Source organism: Heterodontus francisci, chromosome 40 (assembly GCF_036365525.1).
Source record: "Heterodontus francisci isolate sHetFra1 chromosome 40, sHetFra1.hap1, whole genome shotgun sequence".
In the NCBI taxonomy this organism is placed as follows: Eukaryota; Metazoa; Chordata; class Chondrichthyes; order Heterodontiformes; family Heterodontidae; genus Heterodontus; species Heterodontus francisci.
In genome coordinates this window covers 13,642,321-13,670,200 of record NC_090410.1, presented here as the reverse complement: position 1 = coordinate 13,670,200, position 27,880 = coordinate 13,642,321, and the positions used below count along the sequence as shown (strand labels likewise).

Here is a 27,880-nt window from a genome sequence, read left to right as displayed (position 1 = left end):
GCAGATACGGATATATTTTTAATATGACCATCAGCTTCAGAACAATAGAACCCAGAGAACAATACATTCAAGTTCAACCGGAAGGGCTGAAGAACACTGAGGAGGTGAAGCTGTGAGTATAAGACTTAAACTCACCATGAAGCCTGAAAACTTAAGCAAACACGAAGGCAGCTACTTGAATTTTGGTTTTATTTGTAGTGGAAGCGGAGATATATTTCAACTGCAGTGTGTAATTTGTGCACCTTCCAAATTACAGACACATTTAATTACCAATCATGAAATATATAAGAACAAGCAATGTTTGTTTTTTAGTAATTATAATTTTAGACAGAAAAACTACTTGTGTTGTGTTAAAGGGGGGGTCTGTGGAATTTTTATAATGCAGAGAGGGGTCCTCAGACGCAGAGAGGTTGGGAACTCCTGGCCTACGTTACAACAGTGACTGCAGATCTTCAGATCGTGAATAGAGCTAATGAAATGTAAGTTCTTTTTTTAAAACAGGTTTAATTAGGGGGGGAAATAAACGGGGAGATTATACCAAACACGACTGGATCAACATTTTCAAAGCCATCAATGTGGAGAAATTTTTTGTGTTGGAACCAGGGATTGAGCTAAGAAACTGATTATATCCGAAGGGATATTAAATGGAAGTTAACACATGACTACTTCCAACCTTAAGGAGCTGTTAACTTGGCTCTAAGGAATAATAATTGATTTGAATACACGGCTGTGCCACTGAACCTCTCTTACACATATGCTGCTTGTTAGGACATCAGGTGCATTGCATCCCTAGTCCTGGGTGGACTGGCCATATGGGAAATTGGGAGCTTTCCACAATGCCTCCATGAATGGTTCCATAGCACAAGATTATCGGCGCCCTCCTTTCTCCACGAGAATCCCACGTCCATTTTGGAGAGCCTGATTACCCCTGCCTATACTGCAAAGGACAATCTCAGGGGCAGTCATCAGCAGAACTTCTCATGTGCACCTTCACCAGCTGTTTGTGAGCTGCAGGTTCCCTGGTGTTCCTCCGCCCGGCTGTTTGTGAGCTGCAGGTTCCCTGGTGTTCCTCCGCCCGGCTGTTTGTGAGCTGCAGGTTCCCTGGTGTTCCTCCGCCCGGCTGTTTGTGAGCTGCCGGTTCCCTGGTGTTCCTCCGCCCGGCTGTTTGAGCTGCAGGTTCCCTGGTGTTCCTCCGCCCGGCTGTTTGTGAGCTGCAGGTTCCCTGGTGTTCCTCCGCCCGGCTGTTTGTGAGCTGCAGGTTCCCTGGTGTTCCTCCGCCCAATTGTTTGTGAGGTGCCGGTTCCCTGGTGTTCCTCCGCCCAATTGTTTGTGAGCTGCAGGTTCCCTGGTGTTCCTCCGCCCAGCTGTTTGTGAGCTGCCGGTTCCCTGGTGTTCCTCCACCCAGCTGTTTGAGCTGCAGGTTCCCTGGTGTTCCTCCGTCCAGCTGTTTGTGAGGTGCTGGTTCCCTCGTGTGCCTCTGTGCAGCTGTTTGGCCAAGACCAGGAGACAAGTTGCTCACATGATCAAAGCAGTAACAACACATGGAAAAATCTTGGCAGGTAGATGGTTAAAGAGCTGCAAGTGGTCAGAGCGTGTGCTGCAAGAAAGCAAGCGAGAACTTGCATTTATATAGCGCCTTTCACATCCTCAAGAAATGCCGAACCGCCTAACAGCCAACTAAGTAGCTTTAAAGTGTCGTCACTATTGTAATGTAGGAAAACACAGCAGCCAATTTGCGCACAGCAAGTTCCCACGAACAGCAATCAAATAACCACCAGTTAATCTGTTTTAGTGATATTAGTTGGGGGATTAATATTGGTCAGGACACTGTACGCAGACGGACTGCACGGTTCCCATTTTTACTTCATGTCTTTCTGATGCTACGAGTGATTTAACCTTTATTGTGTTAAACAGAATGATTTTCACACGATTACTGTGGTAGGTTTGCAAATCAAAAGCTGAAAGCAGCTGGCACATAAAGGATGTAAAAAATGATTCAATAGATTTATTGCAATTATAAATATAATTTTTTTTGTAGACAAATATTGATTAAGTTTATTTTTTTCAAAAAAATCATCAGAATTAGTCAGATTATTAGTGCAGAATGGAACAGATATTCCAAGGCTCTTTTACATCACAGTTTGGAATAAGGTACATCTTTGGGGCTCTTTTTCTCCATCGCAGCCTGAGCTGACTTTACAAGGTCTTCCGTTTGCAGCATTGCCATGTTCCATGTGGCCTGAAGGAAAACAAAGAGGTGGTCTCAGTGAGTCCTACCCTGTTCACTTGTTAATTTTCCTACTTTCTCTTCATCTTTCTGCAAGATTCTATCATTTATTTTCTCATTCCTTTCTCCTTTGGCATTGCTCACCAGGACTAAGAATTGAAATATTTTGCAGGTTTCTGTCACAAGGCTGCCCACCCACCTAGCACATCAACCTCAATCATGTGTTTCATACTCACAATGTAATCCAGACCCTCCTTAACAGAGTGGTCCCTGGAATAGATCAGGTTCAGCTTGGTTCCTTGCACTGCCACCGGGCTCTTGCTAGCTATCTCGGATGCCAACTCGAAGGCGCCTTCCAACGTGGCTTCTTTGTCTTGGAAGACTCGGCTTTGGACAAGAGGAGAAAAAAAGCTTGTGACGTTAGCCCTTCCCATGCTGGGCAAGGTTCAACAGGTCATGCCAATTCTCCAGTGCCCATTCTTCATGGGTCAGTACGCGTTGAAAGTCTACTGAACTATGGAAAGGGGGGGGGGGGGGAATGCAAAGCCAAGTCTAGCATCAACTTCATCTGGAATCCTTGCAGGTTTCCTGCCAGGAGTAGGAATTATCTCTCTGTTCCTCGGGGCCAAACATAGTGGTCCACTGCCATTCTAACCGAGACTAGCTAATTCAGTACAAGTCTCAGGGTTTCCATCTCGGTATAGGTCAATATTGAAGACAATTCCCATCGCCTTCCCCAATGTGTTGGGTTCTGAAAGGGGAGACAGACCTGCAATACTCTAACTCAAGTCGCCATTCTTCACATGTGGGCCCCGATGAGCTATTTGAGCATGAGTGGCATCACAGTGAAGCACAAATCCACCGGACATCCACACATATGCATTGAGCAGCAAGGACCACTGATCTGGAGCAGAAATCCCGGCCAGTTTCCTCCCTCCCCAACCCAGAGGCGCCGAGGACGACTGCTGCCACCAGCTGAGATGCAATAACTCATTTCAGATCAAGCCCAAGATCTCCGTGTGTCGGGCTCAGTATCACAATAGACAGTGCAGACGGCCGCCTAGCCAACGGGGAACTAAAAACCTTTTTAGAAGAAGCCACTTTCAGAACAAGTGAGCAATGGCTCTCACTGGAAGGGAACGTGATGCTCATATAACCAACCTGTTCATGAACAGGGGGAGAACTGGACTCTCAGTGTCTCTCAATAATGACCTGCTGTTGTGCTACACCCACAAGCCACCCCTTCTCATGCCGTCTTCAGTCTTATTGAGCCATAGGGGACTTTACAGTTGCTCTGAAATGTGTACCGGACCCAATGGATTAGTTGAACTCGCATTTCTATAGCTCCTTTATGACCTCAGGATGTCCCAAAGCTCTTCACAGCCAATTAACTTCTTCTGAGATTCAGTGACTGTCGTAATGTAGGAAACACAGCAGACAATTTGTGCACAGCAAGGTCCCAAAAACAGCAGTGTGACAATCTGTTTTAGTAATGTTGATTGAGGGATAAATATTGGCCAAGAGAACTTGCCTGGTCTTCAAAATGGTGCCGTGGAATGTTTTATGTCTACTTGTGAGGACAGACAGGACCTTGGTTTAATGTCTCATTAGAAAGATGGCAGTGTAGTGCTCCCTCAGTACTGCATCGGGAGTGCCAGCCTGGACATTGTGCTCGAGTCTCTGGAGTGGGATATGAACATACAACCCTTTGAGGTGTGAGAGCTACCAGTGAGTCATGGCTGGCGGTGGGGGGCACTAGCTCTTTCAGACTGAGCAGACCCATGGATATGTCAGAACTGCGGGATCAAATAGCGGCCGGAAGTCAACTGGCCAATAGGATCACAGTGAGGTGAAGCTGGCGTCGTCGCTCCTACAGACCATAAACACAGTGACTTAGTTCACACAGGGTTAAATATGATACGAAAGCAGGCGGATTACCTGACCAGACCACAGCTCAGTGCTTCATCTGCCATCATCTTCCTCGCTGTATAAACCAGCTCACTCACCAGACTAGAAATCACAAATAGCATAAACAGAATACCATGAAACCCTTCCTGGTTTACCTCCTCTTTCATTAGATTCTGTTTAAAAGTAAACATACCCAAGGTTGAAATTCCCAGCTTTCACTAAGCGCGAGTATAACTCGGGTCCGAGCCTCAGCTACACGCAGATTAAACTGGTTCACCGGGTCTCGTTCTACTTCAGCCCTGTCACCAATCGGTTTCAGAACATGAGGCTTTCCCCGCAGAGGCAGAGAGGGTGGAGTTAGTCTGTGCTGGTCTCCTGTTGGGCGCCCGGTTAGACTCCAATGGAGAAGAGAATCGGCCTCGATGTGAAACGAGCTAATTCACTTCAGCCTGTTTTGTGCTCCTGGCATAGACTAACTTCAAACAGCGTCAAGCCAAGTTGTCAGGACTGAGGAGCTCTCATTGCCCCATCCCCACCAGCTTCTCCATCACCACCCTCACACTCCGGATAATTAATATTTATCAAAACTTCATGCCAAATCACCGAAATGTTTGAATCACTCATCAGTCACCAGCAGTTTATTGCCACGATCTCTACTGTTCAGTATCTGTGTTTCTCAGATTGGCTCCCAAAAGATTTCTGGTTGGAGACGTTCCCCCCCCACCCCCAAAATATAAACTGGGAGGTGGGGGGGGGGGGGGGGGGAGAAAATCAAAGAATTTCCAAAATAAAGGAGCAGGGTAGTGTGAATAGTTTGGGATTGATACAGGACTAAGGGGGCAGTGGGATTATCTGAGATTGATACAGGACTATAGGAAAGAGTGGGGCAGTAGAATTAGTTTGGGATTGATAGAGGGATATGGGGAGAGCATGGGGCAGTGGGATTAGTTTGGGATTGATACAGAGCTATAGGGAGAAAGTGGGGCAGTGGAATTAGTTTAAGGATTGGTACAGGACTATTGGCAGAGAGTGGGATGGCAGGATTTGTTTGGGATTGCTCTAGCAAAGGGCTAGCACAGACAGGATGGGCCAAATTGCCTCATTGAGTGCTGTGTCTGGAGTTGCTATATCAGTCATCCACTGGAGACAATAGTTTTTGAACGTTTTGAAACTTGAGTTTCATTTGATTGATGTGAACTTAGTAAAAAGTGAGATCTGGTGTTTGAAGTGTGGATGCAGGGTTTGGAAAATATTTAAACTTACTTACGCTTGCCAAATCTTTAAGAATAATCAAAAATGCTGGAAATACTCAGCAGGTGCTGATGAAAGGTCACACAGACCTGAAACGTTAACTCCGTTTTTCTTTAAGGATGCTGCCTGACCTGCTGAGTATGTCCAGTATTTTCGGTTTTTGTTTCAGATTTCAAGCATCTGCAGTATTTTGCTTTTGCTTTGAAAATAATTCTCTCAGTAACTTTTTATGCATTAAATTATAAACTGAGATGAACCACAGAAAAGTTACGGCACAGAATGAGGCCATTCAGCCCATCGTGAAAGCTTTGTCCATTAGGTGGGCTCTGAATGGTGCCTCTGCACAGTCTGTCCAACCATTACAATCCCGATCAAATGTTTGTCCAGTGTGATGTTAGTTTGGACCCTGCTTCAGTTTTATAGCATTTCGCTTATGAGGGGAAACTTGGGGAAAACTTTTGGAGCGAGTCCAAAACTAGGGGTCATGAATGAAGACTTGCATTTATATTGCGCCTTTCATATCCTCAGGGCTTCCCAAAGTCAAACAACCAGTACACAGCCAAATGTTACCACTGTTGTAATGTAGGAAATGCAGCAGTGAATTTGCACACAGAAAGCTCCCACAAACAGCAATGTTATAATGACCAGATATTCTGTTCTTTATGGATGTTGATTGAGGGATATATATTGGCCAGGCCGCTGGTGATAACTGCCCCGCTCTTCTTCAAGATAGTGCCATTGGATTTATTTTTATATCCACCTGAGAGAGCAGACAGAGCCTCAGCGTCTGTCGGGTAAGATGTTAAACTCAGGCTCTCTCAGGTGGCTGTAAAAGATCCCATGGCACTGTTCGAGGCCCATATTTATTCCTGAACCAACTCCTGGAGTTGATGAGCTCATCATTTATTTCATGGCCGTTTGTGGGATCTTGCTGTGTGCAACTTGTCTGCCATGTTTCCTACACTACAACAGTGACCACACTTCAAAAGTACTTCATTAGCTGTAAAGCACTCCTGAAGTTGTGATATAAATGAAAGCTTTTAGTGTTGATCAGTTTTTATGACTGACTGCTGCTCCATCCGAAAGACAGCACCTCCAACCGTGCAGCACTCCCTCAGAGCAGCCTTGGGGCGGTACTCAAGTCTCTGGAGTGGGACTTGAACCCACGACCTCCTGGCTCAGAGGCAAGAGTGCTATCCACTGAGCCACAGCTGACACATTATCATAAATATAAGATAGTCACTATCAAATCCAACAGGGAATTCAGGAGAAACCTCTTTACTCAGAGAGTAATGTGAAACTTGGTACCACATAGAGTGGTTAAAGTTAATAGCATAAATGCATGTAAGCGGAAGCTAGTTAAAGACATGAGGAAGAAAGAAACACAAAGATATGCAGATAGGGTTAGATGAAGAGGGATGAGAGGAGGCTCGTTAGGGACAGACCTGTTGGGCCAAACAGTCTGTTTCTGTGCTGTAAATTCTATGTAATTCTTTCCTGAAAATAAACATGGATCAGTTTATTAAAAAAAAAAGCATATCTTTTTCTCATACAGAGCAGAGCTGGTCAGCAGATGAGGGAAGGGCAGCAGCAAGGAGGCAGAGATTGAAACAAGGGAATAGGAAAGAAGGAGGGACAGTGAGGAATGTTTGGCAGGAGTCAGTAACAGGAGGGCTGTTGATATACAGGCAGGTGTGCAGCTGCACAGAGGCCGAGAGAGGACCTCACAGAATCTGCTTCTGTTGCCGGTGATGCTGCAAGTGCAGGAGGGCACACTGCCCGCACATGTAGTTGCAGTGCCTGTGACATCAAAGCCAGTGACATCCTAGGCAGCTGCAGTCACCAAACTCAGCCAAAACAAAGAGAGGGGAGGGGGGGGGCTGGGGGCAGGTAGCAGTTCCTGGGTTCCGCCTGGCCAGAAAGCACAGTGTAAGCGGCAAACTCCGGGAGCAACAAGAAGTGCTGGGAACTCTCGGGGAGCGTGTGTAAATGGAGGGAAAATGGGGACTGCAGCTCGGGAGAGGGGGCGAGCGAAAGGCAGCAGAAGGAGCAGGAAGCGACCGAAAGGAGGGCTTGCCAAGCTGCAGGCAGCGAGAGTGATGAAGCCACCACGTGCAGGCACAAATCAGTACTGGCACCGGTAAACGGGCGCATACCAATGACACCAACAGTGGGAGAAGGTGCACAGCGCAGCGTGAGCCAAGTGCAAAAGACACCTGGCCAATCAGTGTCAGGAGTTACAGTGAAAACATTACCTGCCATTTCCTATAACTTTGGGCAATCGCTGCAAAGTTCCCACATCTGCTGCCATTCCGATATCCACTTCCTGGACAGAATGGAAAGGATATGTTCAAATTTGTACCAATTCATTTAGCAGACTGCCGACCAGGCAAGAAACATTAAACAACAGCTCACAGGAAAATACGGAGCAGCAGTTAGTCATAAAAACTGATCAACACTAAAAGCTTTCGTTTATATCACCACTTCAGGAGTGCTTTACAGCTAATGAAATACTTTTGAAGTGTGGTCACTGTTGTAGTGTAGGAAACGCGGCAGACAAGTTGCACACAGCAAGATCCCACAAACAGCCATGAAATAAATGAGGAGCTCATCTACTCTAGGAGTTGGTTCAGGAATAAATATGGGCCTCAGACAGTGCTGTGGGATCTTTTACAGCCAGCTGAGAGCGCCTCGGTTTAACATCTTATCGGACAGACGCCACCTCCGACAGCACAGCACTCCCTCAGTACTGCACTAAAGTGCCAGTCTAGATTATGCGCTGAAGTTCCTGCAGAACTTCAACAGCAGAAGTGCTATCCACTGAGCCACAACAGACACAGTAAATTTTCCTTCAAATAGGGCATTTGAAGTGGATACCAATTATAGGACATATCAAGAAAGTAGTCAACCCCAGAATAGGTTACCGATAGTTTTGGTACGTTTGGGCCTGCTACAACTCCTTGTGACTGAACATGACAAGTTCCTGAGGGAGGTGGGCATTGGTGAATGTGGGGAGGAGGGCTAGTGGGTAAGTGTTGATTTAAATTTGCTTAATGATGGGATATGGTGAGCTGGGGAAGAATTTTCCAGTGTCTGTCCTGAAACTGACCACAGGCACTTTTTTTATTTGTTTCACGGGATGTGGATGTCTCTGGCAAGGCCAGCATTTGTTGCCCATCCTTAATTGCCCTCGAGAAGGTGGTGGTGAGCTGCCTTCTTGAACCGCTGCAGTCCATGTGGTGTAGATACACCCGCAGTGCTGTTAGGGAGGGAGTTCCAGGATTTTGACCCAGTAACAGTGAAGGAACGGCGATATAGTTACAAGTCAGGATGCTGTGTGGCTTGGAGGGGAACTTGCAGGTGGTGGTGTTCCCATGCATCTGCTGCCCTTGTCCTTCTAGGTGGTAGAGGTCACGGGTTTGGAAGGTGCTGTCTAAGGAGCCTTGGTGAGTTGCTGCAGTGCGTCTTGTAGATGGTACAAACTGCTGCCACTGTGTGTCGGTAGTGGAGGGAGTGAATGTTGAAGGATGGAGTGCCAATCAAGCGGGCTGCTTTGACCTGGATGGTGTTGAGCTTCCCGAGTGTTGTTGGAGCTGCACCCATCCAGGCAAATGGACAGTATTCCATCACACTCCTGATTTGTGCCATGTAGATGGTGGACAGGCTTTGGGGAGTCAGGAGATGAGTTACTCACCGCAGGATTCTCAGCCTCAGACCTGCTCTTGTAGCCCCAGTATTTATACGGCTATTCCAGTTCAGTTTCTGGTCAATGGTAACCCCCAGGATATTGATAGTGGGGGATTCTCTCTTCTCGGAGATGGTTCATTGCCTGGCATTTGTGTGGCACCAATGTTACTTGCTACTTATCAGCCCAAGCCTGGATATTGTCCAGGTCTTGCTGCATTACTACACGGACTGCTTCAGTATCTGAGGAGTCACAAATGGTGCTGAACATTGTACAATCATCAGCGAACATCCCTACTTCTGACCTTATGATGGAGGGAAGGTCATTGATGAAACACAAGGTTCTCATGGTTCGGGTGTGCAGTTCACAAAGTTGCACAGAGTGAACAGGGAAGGCACGCAAAGGCCTGCCAATATTTTCATATGTTGACACCATGAGCCCTGAGTATCAAATTTCTTGGCCAAACAAGCTCCCCAAGGTCCTCCATGTGGATAATGAGGAAACTCTGAGGCTTGACAGCTACTGGAACATGGTACATGCAGACCATGAGTGAGACACATGGTCCTTTATCCAGTGTTAGCTGCCCACTATAAGGTTAGATGTCAAGCCCTAGCTCAGTGGTGGCACTTTCACCTCTGAACCAGTAGATGGAGGGTACAAGTCCCACTGCAGAGACTTTAGCACACAATCCAAGCTGATACTCCAAGGCAGTACTCGGGGAGGGCTGCATGACGGGAGGTGTCGTCTTTTGGGTGAGATGTTAAACCAAACCCCACCACCGCCCCGGTCTCTCAGTCCCTGTGTGTATGGTGTAACTGTAGATGCCTCTCCGTCTCGTGGCCCAAGTGTAACAACAACAACTTGCATTTATATAGCGTCTTTAACACAGTGCTTCACAGGAGTGATATCAAACAAAATGTGGCACTGAGCCACATAAGGAGATGTTAGGACAGGTGACCAAAAACTTGGTCAAAGAGGTAGGTTTTAAAGAGCATCTTAAAGGAGGAAAGTGAGACAGTGAGGCGGAGCGGTTTAGGGAGGGAATTCCAGAGTTCAGGGCCGAGGCAGCTGAAGATACGATGGTGCGATTAAAATGCGGGCTGCAAGAGGCCAAGTGTGTCGCTATCTTGGAGGGTTGCACAGTTGGAGAAGAATACAGATGTAGGGAGGGGTGAGACCGTGGAGGGTTTTGAAAACAACGATGCAAACTTTTGAAACTGAAGTGTTGCTTAGCCGGAAACCAAGGTGAGTGAGTGAGTACAGGGCTAATTGTAAATGCTTCTCGATCACTGTGGATGGTGTAACTAAGTGCTCCACCACCCCCTGGCCCCCATTCCACATGACAGAGCAAACAGAAACACATACCTTCACCTGGAACCAGGCATCCTGCGAGCACAGTCGTATGTCACAGGCTGTAATCAAATCTACACCTGTAAAGGAAAGAGCACCTTCAGTTTGCTACATAGTTTATTTTCCTGAATACCATGTGTGTGTGCGTCAGGGCCTGGGCTCTGTGTGTGTGTGTGTGTGTGTGTGTGTGTGTCAGGGCCTGGGCTGTGTGTGTGTGTGTGTGTGTGTGTGTGTGTGTCAGGGCCTGGGCTCTGTGTGTGTGTGTGTGTGTGTGTCAGGGCCTGGGCTCTGTGTGTGTGTGTGTGTGTGTGTCAGGGCCTGGGCTGTGTGTGTGTGTGTGTGTGTGTGTGTGTCAGGGCCTGGGCTCTGTGTGTGTGTGTGTGTGTGTGTGTGTGTGTGTGTCAGGGCCTGGGCTCTGTGTGTGTGTGTGTGTGTGTGTGTGTGTCAGGGCCTGGGCTCTGTGTGTGTGTGTGTGTGTGTGTGTGTGTGTGTGTGTGTGTGTCAGGGCCTGGGCTCTGTGTGTGTGTGTGTGTGTGTGTGTGTGTGTGTGTGTGTCAGGGCCTGGGCTCTGTGTGTGTGTGTGTGTGTGTGTGTGTGTGTGTGTGTGTGTCAGGGCCTGGGCTCTGTGTGTGTGTGTGTGTGTGTGTGTGTGTGTGTGTGTGTGTCAGGGCCTGGGCTCTGTGTGTGTGTGTGTGTGTGTGTGTGTGTGTGTGTGCGCGTGTGTGTGTGCGCGCGCGCGCACGCGCGTGCGTCAGGGCCTGGGCTGTGTGTGTGAAACACAGAAAATAGGAGCAGGCCCTTTGGCCCTTCGAGCCTACTCCACCATTCATTATGATCATGGCTGATCATCCAACTCAGTAACCTGTTCCCGCTTTCGCCCCAAATCCTTTGATCCCTTTCGTCCCAAGAGCTATATCTAACTCCTTCTTGAAAACATACAATGTTTTGGCCTCAACTGCTTTCTGTGGTAGTGAATTCCACAGGCTCACCACTCTCTGGGTGAAGAAATTTCTCATCTCAGTCCTGAAAGGTTTACCCCGTATCTTTAGACTATGACCCCCCCACCATCGGGAACATCCTTCCTGCATCTACCCTGTCAAGTCCTGTTAGAATTGTATAGTTTTCTATGAGATCCCCCCTCACTCTTCTGAACTCCAGCGAATATAATCCTAACCAACTCAATCTCTCCTCATACATCAGTCCTGCCATCCCAGGAATCAGTCTGGTAAACCTTCACTGCACTCCCTCTATAGCAAGAACATCTTTCCTCGGATAAGGAGACCAAAACGGCACGCAATATTCCAGGTGTGGCCTCACCAAGGCCTCGTATAATTGCAGCAAGTCCTCCCTGCTCCTGTACTCGAATCCTCTCGCTATGAAGGCCAACATACCATTTACCTTTTTTACCGCCTGTTGCACCTGCATGCTTACCTTCAGCAACTGGTGTAAGAGAACACCCAGGTCTCGCTGCATATTCCCCTCTCAGTTTATAGCCATTCAGATAATAATCTGCCTTCCTGTTTTTGCTACCAAAGTGGATAACCTCACATTTATTCACATTATACTGCATCAGCCTTGCATTAGCCCACTCACTCAACTGGTCCAAATCACCCTGAAGCCTCTCTGCATCCTCCTCACAACTCACCCTCCCACCCAGTTTTGTGTCATCTGCAAATTTGGAGATATTACATTTCGTTCCCTCATCTAAATCATTCATGTATATTGTGAATAGCTGGGGTCCTAGCACCGATCCCTGCGGTGTGTGTGTGTGGGGGGGCTTAGGGCCTGGGCTGTGTTGTGTGTGTGTGTGTGGCTCGGGGCCTGGGCGTGCGCGTGTGGCTCGGGGCTCAGGGCCTGGGCTGTGGTGTGTGGCTCGGGGCTCAGGGCCTGGGCTGTGGTGTGTGTGTGCGTGGCTCAGGGCCAGGGCTGTGGTGTGTGTGTGCGTGGCTCAGGGCCAGGGCTGTGGTGTGTGTGTGGGGCTCAGGGCCTGGGCTGTGGTGTGTGTGTGGGGCTCAGGGCCTGGGCTTTGGTGTGTGTGTGGGGCTCCGGGCCTTGGCTGTGGTGTGTGTGTGTGTGTGTGTGTGGTGGTTCGAGCGGGTACTTGAACCTGTTGATTTGGCAGAACAGTGAGGTTAATATTTCGATTGGCGACTATTTGTCTGGTGCAGTGTCTGTGTTGCCCTTTCACTGTCAGCTGTTTGTGCAACTTTCTGCTCCTCTTACCTTTTATTCCCGATAAGACAGGGAAGCCTGGCCACAAAGAATTACACCACCTCCCCCCCACCCCTCCTCCCTTTTACTCCCCTTTCTGATGAGTTCTGTTTCCTCTCCTCTCACCCCCCACTCCCACCATGGATTGGGCACCTCATTGCAAAACCGCTGCACAAATGCAAGTGACACAGAGCAAGTGAGTCAAAGAGAGAAGCAGTTCAAACCATTGACCTAATGGCTGGGAATCAAGGGGTTGCACTAGACACACTGAGATAACAGGGACAACCAGTTCCCTCAAGATCCTGTCTTCAATTCACATTCAGGCGACAACAACCAATTGGTCCTTCCAACCCAGCTTACACTCCATCTACATTGGGGTCTCCCTGATAAGGGAGACAGAGTGAGAGAGCAGGGAATTGCCTCCTGAGCCTCCTCAATGTAAACAGGCTCGCTGAAGGCACCAAGTAGCTATGTTTTCTATCCCCTGCCTTCCTCCAACCATCCAAGATGGCAGGTGGTCAAAACCCAAAGAGATGTGGTTCCTGCACTTGTGGAGCCTTTTGTGACGCTACATCTCGACCACCCTCAGTTTCCCTGAGAAACTGGTGGCAATGGGCCATTTTCAGAAGGCATTGTTGAGTCTTGAGTGCAGCAAGTGCTCATGTGTGACTGGGTAGGAGGAATAAAGGACATTAGTGAAACACTTGGCAACAAACCAGCAGCTTTAAGGAGCAGTTTCTGCTGCCAGCCACAAATCACGAGATACATTGAATTGAATTTCATAACTTGCTGCGGTTAGATTTGAACACGCAGTCGCTGGGTTCTTAATCCAGTACCACAGTGCTGGGCCACCACTCCCGCTCGTGTGACCCTCACTCTTGCCTCTTAGTGAGTAGGTAGTGGGTTCAAGTCCCACTCCAGAGACTTGAACACAAAATCTAGGCTGACACCCCCAGCGCAGTACTGAGGAGGTGCCGCACTGTTAGAGATGCCGTCTTTCTGATGAGGCCATGATCCTGTGGTACTACTTCAAGAAACAGCAGGGGAGTTCTCCCCAGTGTCCTGGCCAATATTTATCTTTTTGTCACCAAAAAGAGACAATCTGGTTGTTTATCTCATTGGACACCGTGGGATCTTGCTGTGTACAAATCGGCTGCCACATTTCCTACATTACAACAGCGACCACACTTCAACAAAGTATTAATTGATTGTAAAGAGGTTTGGGATGTCCTGAGGTTGTGAAAAGCGCTTTATAAATGATAGGTCTGTCTTTCTTATTTTCCTTTTATAGTTCCAAGACAGCAATGCTATCTCAAATGGTCACTGTAGATCCACTGATCCCTCTGAACTCACAGTAAAGTGCATATCAGGTGGAAGAGCAAGTGCATTGTCCTGCTCTCATCTGACATGGTTTTTGTGACACTTAGCCAGGTCACAGCCCACTAGACTCTGGGCCAGGGATGCACCCGATTCAGTCAATACTCAATGTGCCTGTTCTGTTACTCGGCTTGACTATTCTCCTGGAGGAATGTGCGGCTTCTTCAACTGCACCATCTGGAAGGACAAGGCAGAAGGTGCATGTAAACACCAAAAAATCAGACGCCCTAATTTATACTGTGCTGTTTAAGACATCCCAAAGCACTTTACTGTCACTTAAATACTTTCTGAAGTGTAGTCACTGTTGTGATGTAAAAACATGACAATTTGTGCACAGCAAGCTCCCACAAACAGCAATGTGATAACGACCAGCTGATAGCTGAGCCAGGGATTGTCTGCAGTAACACCCTGACACAGCTGCTGGTGAGGGGCTTCCACACGTATCAAATCTCCACTAACTCTTCATAAAAATAACTGTACACTCAACACGTCGGCATGGAAACGCACAAGAGTCAGACGGTACAATGGGGATTTCACCCCTTGTAGAATAGATTAGTACTTACTAGATTATTAAAATGAATCGAGCACTTACCTCCTCCAATGCAAGCACTGTGAACTACTGCAATAACAGGCTTCGGGCACTGAAACAAAACACAAATCTCCACTTAGCAGGCACTGAATTTACCCATCGTTATACATCTTCGAAAGGCAGCCCCTACATGCAGTATCTTTATGTGTATTAGTGATCACACTGAAGAATGCCTGCAGAGTCTCATCGACAGGTTTGCGTCTGCCTGCAATGAATTTGGCCTAACCATCAGCCTCAAGAAAACGAACATCATGGGGCAGGATGTCAGAAATGCTCCATCCATCAATATTGGCGACCACGCTCTGGAAGTGGTTCAAGAGTTCACCTACCTAGGCTCAACTATCACCAGTAACCTGTCTCTAGATGCAGAAATCAACAAGCGCATGGGTAAGGCTTCCACTGCTATGTTCAGACTGGCCAAGAGAGTGTGGGAAAATGGCGCACTGACACGGAACACAAAAGTCCGAGTGTATCAGGCCTGTGTCCTCAGTACCTTGCTCTACGGCAGCGAGGCCTGGACAACGTATGCCAGCCAAGAGCGACGTCTCAATTCATTCCATCTTCGCTGCCTTCGGAGAATACTTGGCATCAGGTGGCAGGACTATATCTCCAACACAGAAGTCCTTGAAGCGGCCAACATCCCCAGCTTATACACACTACTGAGTCAGCGGCGCTTGAGATGGCTTGGCCATGTGAGCCGCATGGAAGATGGCAGGATCCCCAAAGACACATTGTACAGCGAGCTCGCCACTGGTATCAGACCCACCAGCCGTCCATGTCTCCGTTATAAAGACGTCTGCAAACGCGACATGAAATCGTGTGACATTGATCACAAGTCGTGGGAGTCAGTTGCCAGCATTCGCCAGAGCTGGCGGGCAGCCATAAAGACAGGGCTAAATTGTGGCGAGTTGAAGAGACTTAGTAGTTGGCAGGAAAAAAGACAGAGGCGCAAGGGGAGAGCCAACTGTGCAACAGCCCCAACAAACAAATTTCTCTGCAGCACCTGTGGAAGAGCCTGTCACTCCAGAATTGGCCTTTATAGCCACTCCAGGCGCTGCTTCACAAACCACTGACCACCTCCAGGCGCGTATCCATTGTCTCTCGAGATAAGGAGGCCCAAAAGAACAAAAAAGAATACATCTTCGAAAGGCACTACCATCTAGTGTTTCTGGCACGCAAGACAGAACTCTCCTGTGTTTCGGCGTGAGCAGGTTGGGCTTTTCTCCCGCAGTATAACCGTGGCTGGTCTCTTGCACAGTGGTGACCGGCACTGACCTGGGAGAGTGTCCCCAGTCTGTGCTGTCAGACAGGAGTGCTGCATGGGCTGGAGATAAAATAGGAAAACAAAGTGATTTGATAACAGGAAAGAATAAAAAGTAGATCATTCAGCCAACTCGACATTGTGCTGCACGGATTGCCTGGCGGCACTCTTGACAGTGCAGGTATTAAGAGTCAAGTGCGTGACGTGGGACTGGAGTCACGTGTAGGCCAGACCAGGTAGGGGTGTGGGGGTTCCCTTTCCTGAAGGACATTAGTTGGGTATTTCATTCAATTTCACAACTTGGCCACAGTGGAATTCGATCGTACAGCTTTGGGTTGCTGGTGCAGGATCATAACTCCAGCACTTCCTGACTCGCAGATCAATACGATAAGCAATAACTCAGCATCAATTACACCATTAGTCGATGAGCAGGAGTAGCAGGTCAATAATAGAGCAAAACATTTCATTTTACATTCCTCGTTCGGGTTGTGGGGGAGGGGGAGGGTACGTGTGTGTACACAGGTATGTGTGCATGTGGCTATGTATTTGAGAGTGAATGTGTCTGGGTATGCGCTTTTGCACGTATGTATGCACGTGTGGGTGTGTGCATGTACGGGTATGTATCTGTATGCGAGAATGTGCGAGTACGTGTGTGTGCAGGGGTATGTCTGCGTGTATGCCTGTGCGTGAGTACGTGTAGATGTGCTAGTATACATATGTGTACGTGAGTGTGTGTAGTGTGCATGTGCCCACTGGCTTATTACACTTGGTGGAGCTGGTGAAATCCAACTCAACTATTGTTGACCTGTCTGACAGCATCTGTGGAGACAGAAGCAGAGTTAACGTTTCAGGTCGATGACCTTTCACCAGTTCTGATAAAAGGTCACTGACCTGAAACGTTAACTCTGCTTCTCCCTCCACAGATGTTGCCTGACCTGCTGAGTATTTCCAGCACTTTCTGTTCTTTTGTTTCAGATTTCCAGCATGTGCAGTATTTTGCTTTTACAGGTCGACCTGTGCTGTTTCCACAATGGCGGGATTAATTTCACTAACCATGTCAGTGTTGCATTCAGATTTCACGAGCCCAAGTACCACTGCTGCACCGTGACTCGGAGTCAGGGTGTGAACCATGGCTGACAGGGAGTGTGAATCAGGAAGAATTCCGTGTGTTATGACGGTCACAGTTCCTACCTTTTCTATCACGTTGAAGCTCTCCTGATATTGCAGGATGGTTTTCCGCATGTGCCAAGCTTTCCTGGCCGTGTCATCTGCGTGGGCCTGTTGAAAGTCTCCAGCCATGTCCATCAGGTCAATCCCTGCACAATATCACCACAATTACTGATACCACTCAGCATCAACATCTTCACCAGGCACCTCGTTGTTTCAAACACATTTAAGGCTTCCCTCCTACAAACCAACCCTCAGCTCCCTCCACTACTTCAATCCACACCCTCACTTCACTCACAGTGGAGTACTGAGGGAGTACTGCACTGTTGGAAGTGTCGCCATTCGGTTGAGACAACAACCTGAGGTCCTGTCAGTCCTCTCAAGCGGAGATAAAAGATCCCGTGGCAGTATTACGAACAGCAGCAGGGGAGTTTAGATCAAAACTCTCTCAAATCAACCAATTCATCCCCTAAATCCACAGTGTGCTGCAATATGGAGAGTGACTGTGTAGCCAACGCACAATACTGAGCACTGGCCAGCCATGCAACCTAGGCTCTTAAAGCAAATCTGTGGGCCCCACACCACACTTTATGTTCCACAACCGCTGACTGAGGAGTCAATGAGGCAGATCTTCTTGTGTTTTGAGTCTTTAAAAGCTCAGGTCACAACACACAAACAAATCGCATCAATGAATAAAACTATATTCTGCATCACAGATCAGCAAGCCACTAAAAGTTTACGTAGAATTACAGAGAGATTACAATACAAAGACAGGCCATTCAGCCCGTCCGGACCATGTTCATTTTTCTGTGGCCAGGGGAGCACTTTCCTTCTCAAACCTCATTCCAGGGGTTTTATTGTGATAGTTGAGATGCATGATTTGACAACATGAATTTTACACGTTGTATATATGCAACCCTTACAGCTCTATGTGCCTTGTGCAGCTTTTGAGGCTACACTTACCAGCAGTAAACATTCTTCCGGCTCCTGATACAACTACCACTCGATGGTCAGTGTCCTCGGCTATTCTGTTGAAGCACTCCACCATCTCTCTGTTGGATCAAGACAGCGTCGTTACTGTATGAAACATGACTTGAACCCACCGAGGGCTAAAAGTTGAAGCGAATATACTGAGATCCTACACAGGAGAAAGCTATGGGCCGTGGAGTCACAGCAAGTGGCTGGGATAGCACAGTTTATGAATAGGCAAATACAAACGGTTCTGGAGACATAGCAATTTTCCCTTGATGTTGAGTCAGAGGACAGGTTAAAGCGTGACACGTACAACAAGTGCAAGCTATAAGCAGGACTCTGTATTATGGTCTGTCCCTCTGCTGTTCAGTGGGTAGATGCAGATAAGGGGTGAAGGAGATCGAGTTATTGCTCCAAGATCATGTTTAATTCTATAAATAATATACATTTTAACATTACGATACTTCAGGGTGCACTTCAGGCAGTTCTGGGAATGGGGTGAGGCCTTGGAGATAGTGTGTATAGTTTAAAGCCCAACAGGACATTGATGCCACGTTAGAGGTTCTTTGTAGGAGAAGGGATTTTATTTCCTGCCTCCATTTCAGGCCACACAGGCAGAGTTAGGTTTCCGCTGTCAAGTGTCAAAAAACAAACTATTAAATGCTCCAAATTCACACCTTGCCCAACTAACGGCTAAAATGATTATTTTAATGGGATCAACATTGAGAAGGAATCATCTGAACACCCAAGGAAAAGAACCAAAAATCTTCCCAGAGCCTCTTGGCCTCATAGCTAATGCGTGCTAATATGAGCCCTGTGAGGAATCACTACCATGCACCATACCATCGGCGAGATGGTCATTGAGAAAGAACTATAAGGATTTTGGACTCCTGGTATTTCCCGTTTTGTTAAGCAGTCAGTTAAGCTCATGTATTGCGAAAGTTTTTAATCATGCTCTAGCTGTGTCTTTTTCCTTCTGTATATTGTTTCACCTGTAAATAAATCTGACCCATTGGTTTAGCCTGTATGCACTGGTCTGGCAATGTGTTATTTTCCAGCGCTGGAAGTGGGAGATTAAATCGTGAGGGGCATCCCATGTATCTTCCGGTAAATAATTAGTAACTAACTGATTTCAGCTGATTAGGAGCTGCCATAATTGACTTGAGTTTCCAAGGAAGAGGAAAAACAGCCAAGGCTCCCGATGCTGATTCTCATCCATTGTTTGTTACCTCCAGTCTGGGCTATCTCAATGCTCTTCTGGCTGGTAACCTCCGATGCCTGTATCCCAACTCAAACCTACTCCTATTCACCCATTACCCCAGGGCCACTCAGCTCCTGACCTCATTACAGCCTTGGTTCAAACAAGGATAAAAGCGCTGAACTCAAGAGGTGAGGTGAGAGTGACTGCTCTTGACATCAAGGCAGCATCTGACTGAGTGTGGCATCAAGGAGCCCTAGCAAAACTGGAGTCAATGGGAATCAGGGGGAAAACTCTCTGCTGTTTGGAGTCATACCTAGCGCAAAGGAAGATGGTTGTGGTTGTTGGAGGTCAATCATCTGAGCTCCAGGACATCACTGCAGGAGTTCCTCAGGGTAGTGTCCTCGGCCCAAACATCTTCAGCTGCTTCATCAATGTCCTTCCTTCCATCATAAGGTCAGAAGTAGGGATGTTCGCTGATGATTGCACAATGTTCAGCACCATTTGGAAGTCCACAGATACTGAAGCAGCCCATGTAGAAATGCACCAAGACTTGGACAATATCCAGGCTTGGGATGACAAGTGGCAAGTAACATTCGCGCCACACAAGTGCAAGGCAAGGACCATCTCCAACAAGAGAGAATCTAACCATCTCCTCTTAACATTCAATGGCATTACCATCGCTGAATCCTCCACTATCGATATCCTGGGGGTTACCATTGACCAGAAACTGGAGTAGCCATATAAATACAGTGGCTACATGAGCAGGTCAGAGGCTAGGAATCCTGCGGCGAGTAACTCACCTCCTGACTCCCTAAAGCCTGTCCACCATCTACAAGGCACAAGTCAGGAGTGTGATGGAGTACTTTCCACTTGCCTGGATGCGTGAAACTCCAACAACACTCAAGAAGCTCGACACCATCCAGGACAAAGCAGCCTGCTTGATTGGCACCCCATTCACAAACATTCACTCCCTCCACCACCGACACACAGTGGCAGCAGTGTGTACCATCTACAAGATGCACTGCAGCAATGCACCAAGGCTCCTTGGACAGCACCTTCCAAACCCGCGACATCTACCAACTAGAAGGACAAGGGCAGCAGATGCATGGGAACATCACCACCTGCAAGTTCCCCTCCAAGCCACACACCATCCTGACTGGGAACTATATCGCCGTTCCTTCACTGTCGCTGGGTCAAAATCCAGGAACTCCCTTCCTAACAGCACACGGACTGCGGCGGTTCAAGAAGGCAGCTCCCCACCACCTTCTCAAGGGCAATTAGGGATGGGCAATAAATGCTGTCCTAGCCAGCGACGCCCACATCCCATGAATGAATAAATAAAACCCTTGTGCTCACCCCTGGTTCAGCAACACCATGATTTAAAAATATTCATCCTTGTTTTCCAATACCTCCATGGCCTCACCCCTCCTTAGCCTTGTAAGCTCCACCAGTCCCACAACTCTCCGAGGTCTCTGCACTCTTCCAAATCTGGCTTCTTGCACATCCCCAAGTTTAATCGCTCCACCATCGGCAGTCATGCCTTTAGCTGCCGAGGCCCTAAGCCCTGGAATTCCCTCCCTAAACCTCTCCTTCCTCTTTTAAGGCACTCCTTGAAACCTACCTCTTTCACCAAGCTTAAAGTCACCTGTCCTAATAAAACCGGATGTGCCTCGTGTCAAATTTAGTTGATTAAGGCACTTAAAAGCTTTGGAATGTTTCTCGCCCTTAAAGGCGCTACATAAATGCAAGTTGCTGATGTTGCTTGAACAACAATCCGTCCGATTACGGAATTTCTTACTCAGAGGTAAACAGAAATTAGCCACAACATTCACTGCCCTGAGAGGGCAGGAGACTTAGTGTGAGAGGGATTTCTACGCCTGGACTATCCCTTCCAGCAAGGACTCTGGGCGGGAATCAGACCAATCTTTCGCCTCCCGAGGCTGGCAGCGTTGAGGCTGATTCGTCTGCTGCCCAGGGTGAAAGCAGTTGAGACGGTACAGTCTGCGGATCAAGTCTATGGTCTCTGGTTTGTATGGGCGGTAAGTCCCTTTAACCAGTGGGTAATTAATGTTACACTGGGCGGTCCCTTTAATCAACAAATAGTCAGTATTACTCATCCTTAAATAGCATTCAGCAGATTTAAAGTGACCTCCAGAGGGTTTTGTTCATCGCATTCCTCTTCTCAGGTCTGTTCAATTCCACGTGCAGCACGCTGTCTCTCGCTTGTGAGACGCGCAGAGTCTCAAAATCGTACGAGGGCATCTCCACAGACATCGTCCGCATCCCGATTTGCAAAGTTCGGAACAAGCCTCGACCTACACGAACGGATGAAGCAGAATGAGACTCGAGTGGAAACTCATGCTCAGTCACAATGTGCGAACCATTCCCCACATATTTGTTTCCGCACAAGTCTCTCTGTGGAATGGTCCCAGCTTGAAAGGGGGTCCCGGGGCAGCCAGGGGGAGGGGGGTCCCGGGGCAGCCTGGGGGAGGGGGGTCCCGGGGCAGACTGGGGGAGGGGGGTCCCGGGGCAGCCAGGTGGAGGGGGGTCCTGGGGCAGCCAGGGGGAGGGGGGTCCCGGGTCAGCCAGGTGGAGGGGGGTCCCGGGTCAGCCAGGGGGAGGGGGGTCCCGGGGCAGCCAGGGGGAGGGGGGTCCCGGGTCAGCCAGGGGGAGGGGGGTCCCGGGGCAGCCAGGTGGAGGGGGTTCCCGGGGCAGCCAGGGGGAGGGGGGTCCCGGGGCAGCCTGGTGGAGGGGGGTCCCGGGGCAGCCAGGTGGGGGGGTCCCGGGGCAGCCTGGTGGAGGGGGGTCCCGGGGCAGCCTGGTGGAGGGGGGTCCCGGGGCAGCCTGGTGGAGGGGGGTCCCGGGGCAGCCTGGTGGAGGGGGGTCCCGGGGCAGCCAGGGGGAGGGGGGTCCCGGGGCAGCCAGGGGGAGGGGGGTCCCGGGGCAGCCTGGTGGAGGGGGGTCCCGGGGCAGCCAGGTGGAGGGGGGTCCCGGGGCAGCCAGGCGGAGGGGGGTCCCGGGGCAGCCAGGGGGAGGGGGGTCCCGGGGCAGCCAGGGGGAGGGGGGTCCCGGGGCAGCCAGGTGGAGGGGGGTCCCGGGGCAGCCAGGTGGAGGGGGGTCCCGGGTCAGCCAGGGGGAGGGGGGTCCCGGGGCAGCCAGGGGGAGGGGGGTCCCGGGGCAGCCAGGGGGAGGGCGGGACCTGCGGCAGACAGGCAGAGGGGGTCCTGGGGCAGACCGGAGGAGGGTGGGTCCTTGGGGCAGACAGGGGGGCCTGAAGTATATAGCAGGGTAGGGGTCCTGGGGCTGACAGAGTAGATCCTGGGGCAGGCCTGCCTCATTACCCCCAATCCATGTTCCACCCCAGCTCCCCAGGTGGGCCATTTACCTTCTGGCCTCTCGAAGTAAACATGTGATACGACGACTGAAGATTATTTTCCGAACAATCATCATTTTTAGCTTAAACCTGACAACTAAATACTTAAAACACAGTTAACTCACTAGCCAAGAAAACCTAATTGGTTTCACAAAAGAATTCGACACAATCTAGTCAACGAATGGTTACTCGAAATGCATAATGGGAGTACGGTGGATAGGTGGGGCTAGATGGGCTGAAGGGCTTCTCCTGTCAGAGTCTGTTACAATCCAGCAGCAGTCAGCCATAACATTCACCCTGTTCTTCCTAACAAAGCCAGTTATTACCAGAACCTATGGAATCTGACCTTTCTGCCAGTGAAAGGGCCTCTCACTCCGCAATTATTAAATGATATCGGAACACTGGAATGACATTGCAGAATCTCTGCTCTCTCGATATTAGTTACATAGACTTGTCTGTTTTCTCTCTCTGATAAATCTGTTTATTTAATCAATTGCTGTCAGGGGTTACATCACATTCCACGGACTCTGTACCACTTGAACAGTTATTGTTCTCATGGGTGTTGCAATGTCTTACAGAGGGGCCAGAAATCCATGAATAGGGAAGGGGACGGAGGAGGGGGACGGAGGAGGGGGACGGAGGAGGGGGACGGAGGAGGGGGACGGAGGAGGGGGACGGAGGAGGAGGACGGAGGAGGGGGTCGAGGGGGACGGAGGAGGGGGTCGAGGGGGAGGGAGGAGGGGGTTGGAGGGAGAGCGGGGAGGAGGGGGAGCGAGGAGGGGGAGCATGGAGGGGGAGGGGGGAGGGGGGAGGAGGGGGAGGGGGAGGCAGAAGAGGGAGGGGGGAGCGGGGGAGGGGGGGAAGGAGGAGGTATGGTGTTTACGATTCAGGTAAAATGCGCTTTCCCCCGTTCATCACATCGCCAAATTCTGTGATCCGAAGATGCAGGATGACACCAGCCACGGGAAATCCCACCCGGTATCAATGCCAGTTAAGGCTGTGTGATGCCAGTATGACCACGGCAGGACCACATCCCAGGCCTAGGCCCACGTACAGGTTTATTCATTATACAAGTATAGGTTTTATTGAATTCATTCTCTGAATACAGGCATTGCTGACCAGGGCAGCATTTTATTGCCCATCCCTAATTGCCTTTGAGAAGCAAGATGCACTGCAGCAACACACCAAGACTCCTTCGACAGCACCTTCCAAACCCGTGACCTCTACCACCTAGAAGGACAAGGGCAGCAGACGCATGGAAACACCACAACCTGCAAGTTCCCCTCCAAGTCACACACCATCCTGACTTGAAACTATATCGCCGTTCGTTCACTGTCGCTGGGTCAAAATCCTGGAACTCCCTTCCTAACAGCACTGTGGCTGTCCCTACCTCCCATGGACTGCAGCGGTTCAGGAAGGCAGCTCACCACCACCTTCTCAAAGGTACACACTGCTGCTGCTGTGCATCGGTGCTGGATAAGATTCTCTAATTCTGCTCAGAAAGCTGCATGTTAGAAGTTTTAAGTTTGACCAACTTCTGTCCACTTTCAGCTAGTAGTTACCTTCCTGTCTTCCCTCCAGCTGAGTATTTATCCCTTTTACTCCAGTTCACGGGAGATTTTACCTGTTACAGGAGTATTTAACAAGGTGTTTTACCCCAATTGGAGAACTGCTTACCACGTTGTGGGATGTTTACCTTGTTTTAACCCAGTTGGTTGGATATTTACCCGGGTGTTTCATCCCAGTTGGGGGATATTTACCCGGGTGTTTCACCCCAGTTGGTTGGATATTTATCCAGCTGTTTCACCCCAATTGGGGGATATTTACCTGGGCGTTTCACCCCAGTTGGTTTGGATATTTACCCGGGTGTTTCACCCCAGTTGGTTTGGATATTTACCCGGGTGTTTCACCCCAGTTGGGGGATATTTACCCGGGTGTTTCACCCCAGTTGGGGGATATTTACCTGGGTGTTTCATCCCAGTTGGGGGATATTTACCCGGATGTTTCACCCCAGTTGGTTGGATATTTACCCGGGTGTTGCACCCCAGTTGGTTTGGATATTTACCCAGGTGTTTCATCCCAGTTGGTTGGATATTTACCCGGGTGTTTCACCCCAGTTGGTTGGATATTTATCCAGCTGTTTCACCCCAATTGGGGGATATTTACCCGGATGTTGCACCCCAGTTGGTTAGGATATTTATCCGGGTGTTTCACCCCAGTTGGTTTGGATATTTACCCGGGTGTTTCACCCCAGTTGGTTTGGATATTTACCCGGGTGTTTCACCCCAGTTGGTTTGGATATTTACCCGGGTGTTTCATCCCAGTTGGTTGGATATTTACCCGGGTGTTTCACCCCAGTTGGTTGGATATTTACCCGGGTGTTGCACCCCAGTTGGTTTGGATATTTACCCGGGTGCTTCACCCCAGTTGGTTTGGATATTTACCCAGGTGTTTCACCCCAGTTGGGGGATATTTACCCGGATGTTTCACCCCAGTTGGTTGGATATTTACCCGGGTGTTTCACCCCAGTTGGTTTGGATATTTACCCGGGTGTTTCACCCCAGTTGGGGGATATTTACCCGGGTGTTTCACCCCAGTTGGGGGATATTTACCCGGGTGTTTCATCCCAGTTGGGGGATATTTACCCGGGTGTTTCACCCCAGTTGGTTGGATATTTACCCGGGTGTTGCACCCCAGTTGGTTTGGATATTTACCCGGGTGTTTCATCCCAGTTGGTTGGATATTTACCCGGGTGTTTCACCCCAGTTGGGGGATATTTACCCGGATGTTGCACCCCAGTTGGTTTGGATATTTACCCGGGTGTTTCACCCCAGTTGGTTTGGATATTTACCCGGGTGTTTCACCCCAGTTGGTTTGGATATTTACCCAGGTGTTTCACCCCAGTTGGTTTGGATATTTACCCGGGTGTTTCACCCCAGTTGGTTTGGATATTTACCCGGGTGTTTCACCCCAGTTGGTTGGATATTTACCCGGGTGTTTCATCCCAGTTGGTTGGATATTTACCCGGGTGTTTCACCCCAATTGGGGGATATTTACCCGGGTGTTTCACCCCAATTGGGGGATATTTACCCGGGTGTTTCACCCCAGTTGGTTGGATATTTACCCGGGTGTTTCATCCCAGTTGGTTGGATATTTACCCGGGTGTTTCACCCTAATTGGGGGATATTTACCCGGGTGTTTCACCCCAGTTGGTTGGATATTTACCCGGGTGTTTCACCCCAGTTGGTTTGGATATTTACCCGGGTGTTTCACCCCAGTTGGTTTGGATATTTACCCGGGTGTTTCACCCCAGTTGGGGGATATTTACCCGGGTGTTTCATCCCAGTTGGGGGATATTTACCCGGATGTTTCACCCCAGTTGGTTGGATATTTACCCGGGTGTTGCACCCCAGTTGGTTTGGATATTTACCCGGGTGTTTCACCCCAGTTGGTTGGATATTTACCCGGGTGTTTCACCCCAGTTGGTTGGATATTTATCCAGCTGTTTCACCCCAATTGGGGGATATTTACCTGGGTGTTTCACCCCAGTTGGTTGGATATTTACCCGGGTGTTTCACCCCAATTGGGGGATATTTACCCGGGTGTTTCACCCCAGTTGGGGGATATTTACCCGGGTGTTTCACCCCAGTTGGTTTGATATTTACCCGGGTGTTTCATCCCAGTTGGTTGGATATTTACCCGGGTGTTTCACCCCAATTGGGGGATATTTACCCGGGTGTTTCACCCCAGTTGGGGGATATTTACCCGGGTGTTTCACCCCAGTTGGTTGGATATTTACCCGGGTGTTTCATCCCAGTTGGTTGGATATTTACCCGGGCGTTTCACCCCAATTGGGGGATATTTACCCGGGTGTTTCACCCCAGTTGGTTGGATATTTACCCGAGTGTTTCACCCCAGTTGGTTTGGATATTTACCCGGGTGTTTCACCCCAGTTGGGGGATATTTACCCGGGTGTTTCATCCCAGTTGGGGGATATTTACCCGGATGTTTCACCCCAGTTGGTTGGATATTTACCTGGGTGTTGCACCCCAGTTGGTTTGGATATTTACCCGGGTGTTTCACCCCAGTTGGTTGGATATTTATCCAGCTGTTTCACCCCAATTGGGAGATATTTACCTGGGTGTTTCACCCCAGTTGGTTTGGATATTTACCCGGGTGTTTCACCCCAGTTGGTTTGGATATTTACCCGGGTGTTTCATCCCAGTTGGTTGGATATTTACCCGGGTGTTTCATCCCAGTTGGTTGGATATTTACCCGGGTGTTTCACCCCAGTTGGTTGGATATTTATCCAGCTGTTTCACCCCAATTGGGAGATATTTACCCGGGTGTTTCACCCCAGTTGATTGGATATTTACCCGGGTGTTTCACCCTAGTTGGTTGGATATTTACCCGGGTGTTTCATCCCAGTTGGTTGGATATTTACCCGGGTGTTTCCCCCCAATTGGGGGATATTTACCCGGGTGTTTCACCCCAGTTGGTTGGATATTTACCCGGGTGTTTTGTCCCTGGTTTTCGCCCGATGTTCCCGGTGTCCCAGTAAATCCTCGGCCGCTCCCTCACGGCTCTTTCCCGGGAAGCGGGTGAGGCTGAACCGGCGGCCGAGTTTCCTCCGCAGCTGCTGCCCAGACACCTCGCTCTGCGTCCCGGGCAGCAGCAAGGCCGCAGTCCCCGGTGTCGGCTCCAATCCCCGCCCCGGTACTTACAGACACTCGGCGCTCCCCGGACCAGGAGACCAGCCATCAGCCCCGACACTGAGCGATACCCCTCAACAGCACCGCCTGGCGGCCAAACTGGGTCCGTGCGCCACAGCGCCGCCGAGCGGCCAAACTGAGTCAATGCGCCACAGCGCCGCCTAGCGGCCAAACTGAGTCAATGCGCCACAGCGCCGCCTAGCGACCAAACTGAGTCAGTGCGCCATAGCGCCGCCTAGCGACCAAACTGAGTCAGTGCACCACCGCGCCGCCTAGCGGCCAAACTGAGTCAATGCGCCACAGCGCCGCCTAGCGGCCAAACTGAGTCAGTGCACCACCGCGCCGCCTAGCGGCCAAACTGAGTCAGTGCACCACAGCGCCGCCTAGCGGCCAAACTGAGTCAGTGCACCACAGCGCCGCCTGGCGGCCAAACAGAGTCAGTGCACCACAGCGCCGCCTGATGGCCAAACAGAGTCACTATCCATCGCTGCAGCACCACACCAGCTGGTGACCACACCGTCACGGTGGGGGGACACAGTGGCTGAGTGGTAATGCAATTCAGAGGCCCGTGTACTGGGGACACGGGTTCATGGTAG

General features: G+C 49.6%; 1 protein-coding gene across 2 annotated transcripts; it reads right to left on the bottom strand.

The window, feature by feature from the left end:
• Positions 1–27,395, bottom strand: ech1 (enoyl CoA hydratase 1, peroxisomal). 2 transcript variants are annotated; one of them, XM_068019105.1, is made up of 10 exons: positions 27,297–27,395; positions 21,349–21,514; positions 17,990–18,078; positions 17,051–17,175; positions 14,602–14,650; positions 10,437–10,501; positions 7,642–7,712; positions 4,166–4,237; positions 2,464–2,614; positions 1–2,239 (listed from the first exon to the last, which is right to left on the bottom strand). In XM_068019105.1, the coding sequence occupies exons 1-10, from the start codon at positions 27,331–27,333 to the stop codon at positions 2,135–2,137; spliced, it is 930 nt and encodes a 309-aa protein (XP_067875206.1). In that variant the 5' UTR covers positions 27,334–27,395; the 3' UTR covers positions 1–2,134. The 2 variants fall into 2 exon arrangements, with proteins under 2 accessions (XP_067875206.1, XP_067875207.1); XM_068019106.1 differs by lacking the exon at positions 27,297–27,395 and adding an exon at positions 27,084–27,166.
• Between the last annotated feature and the right edge of the window lie 485 nt (positions 27,396–27,880).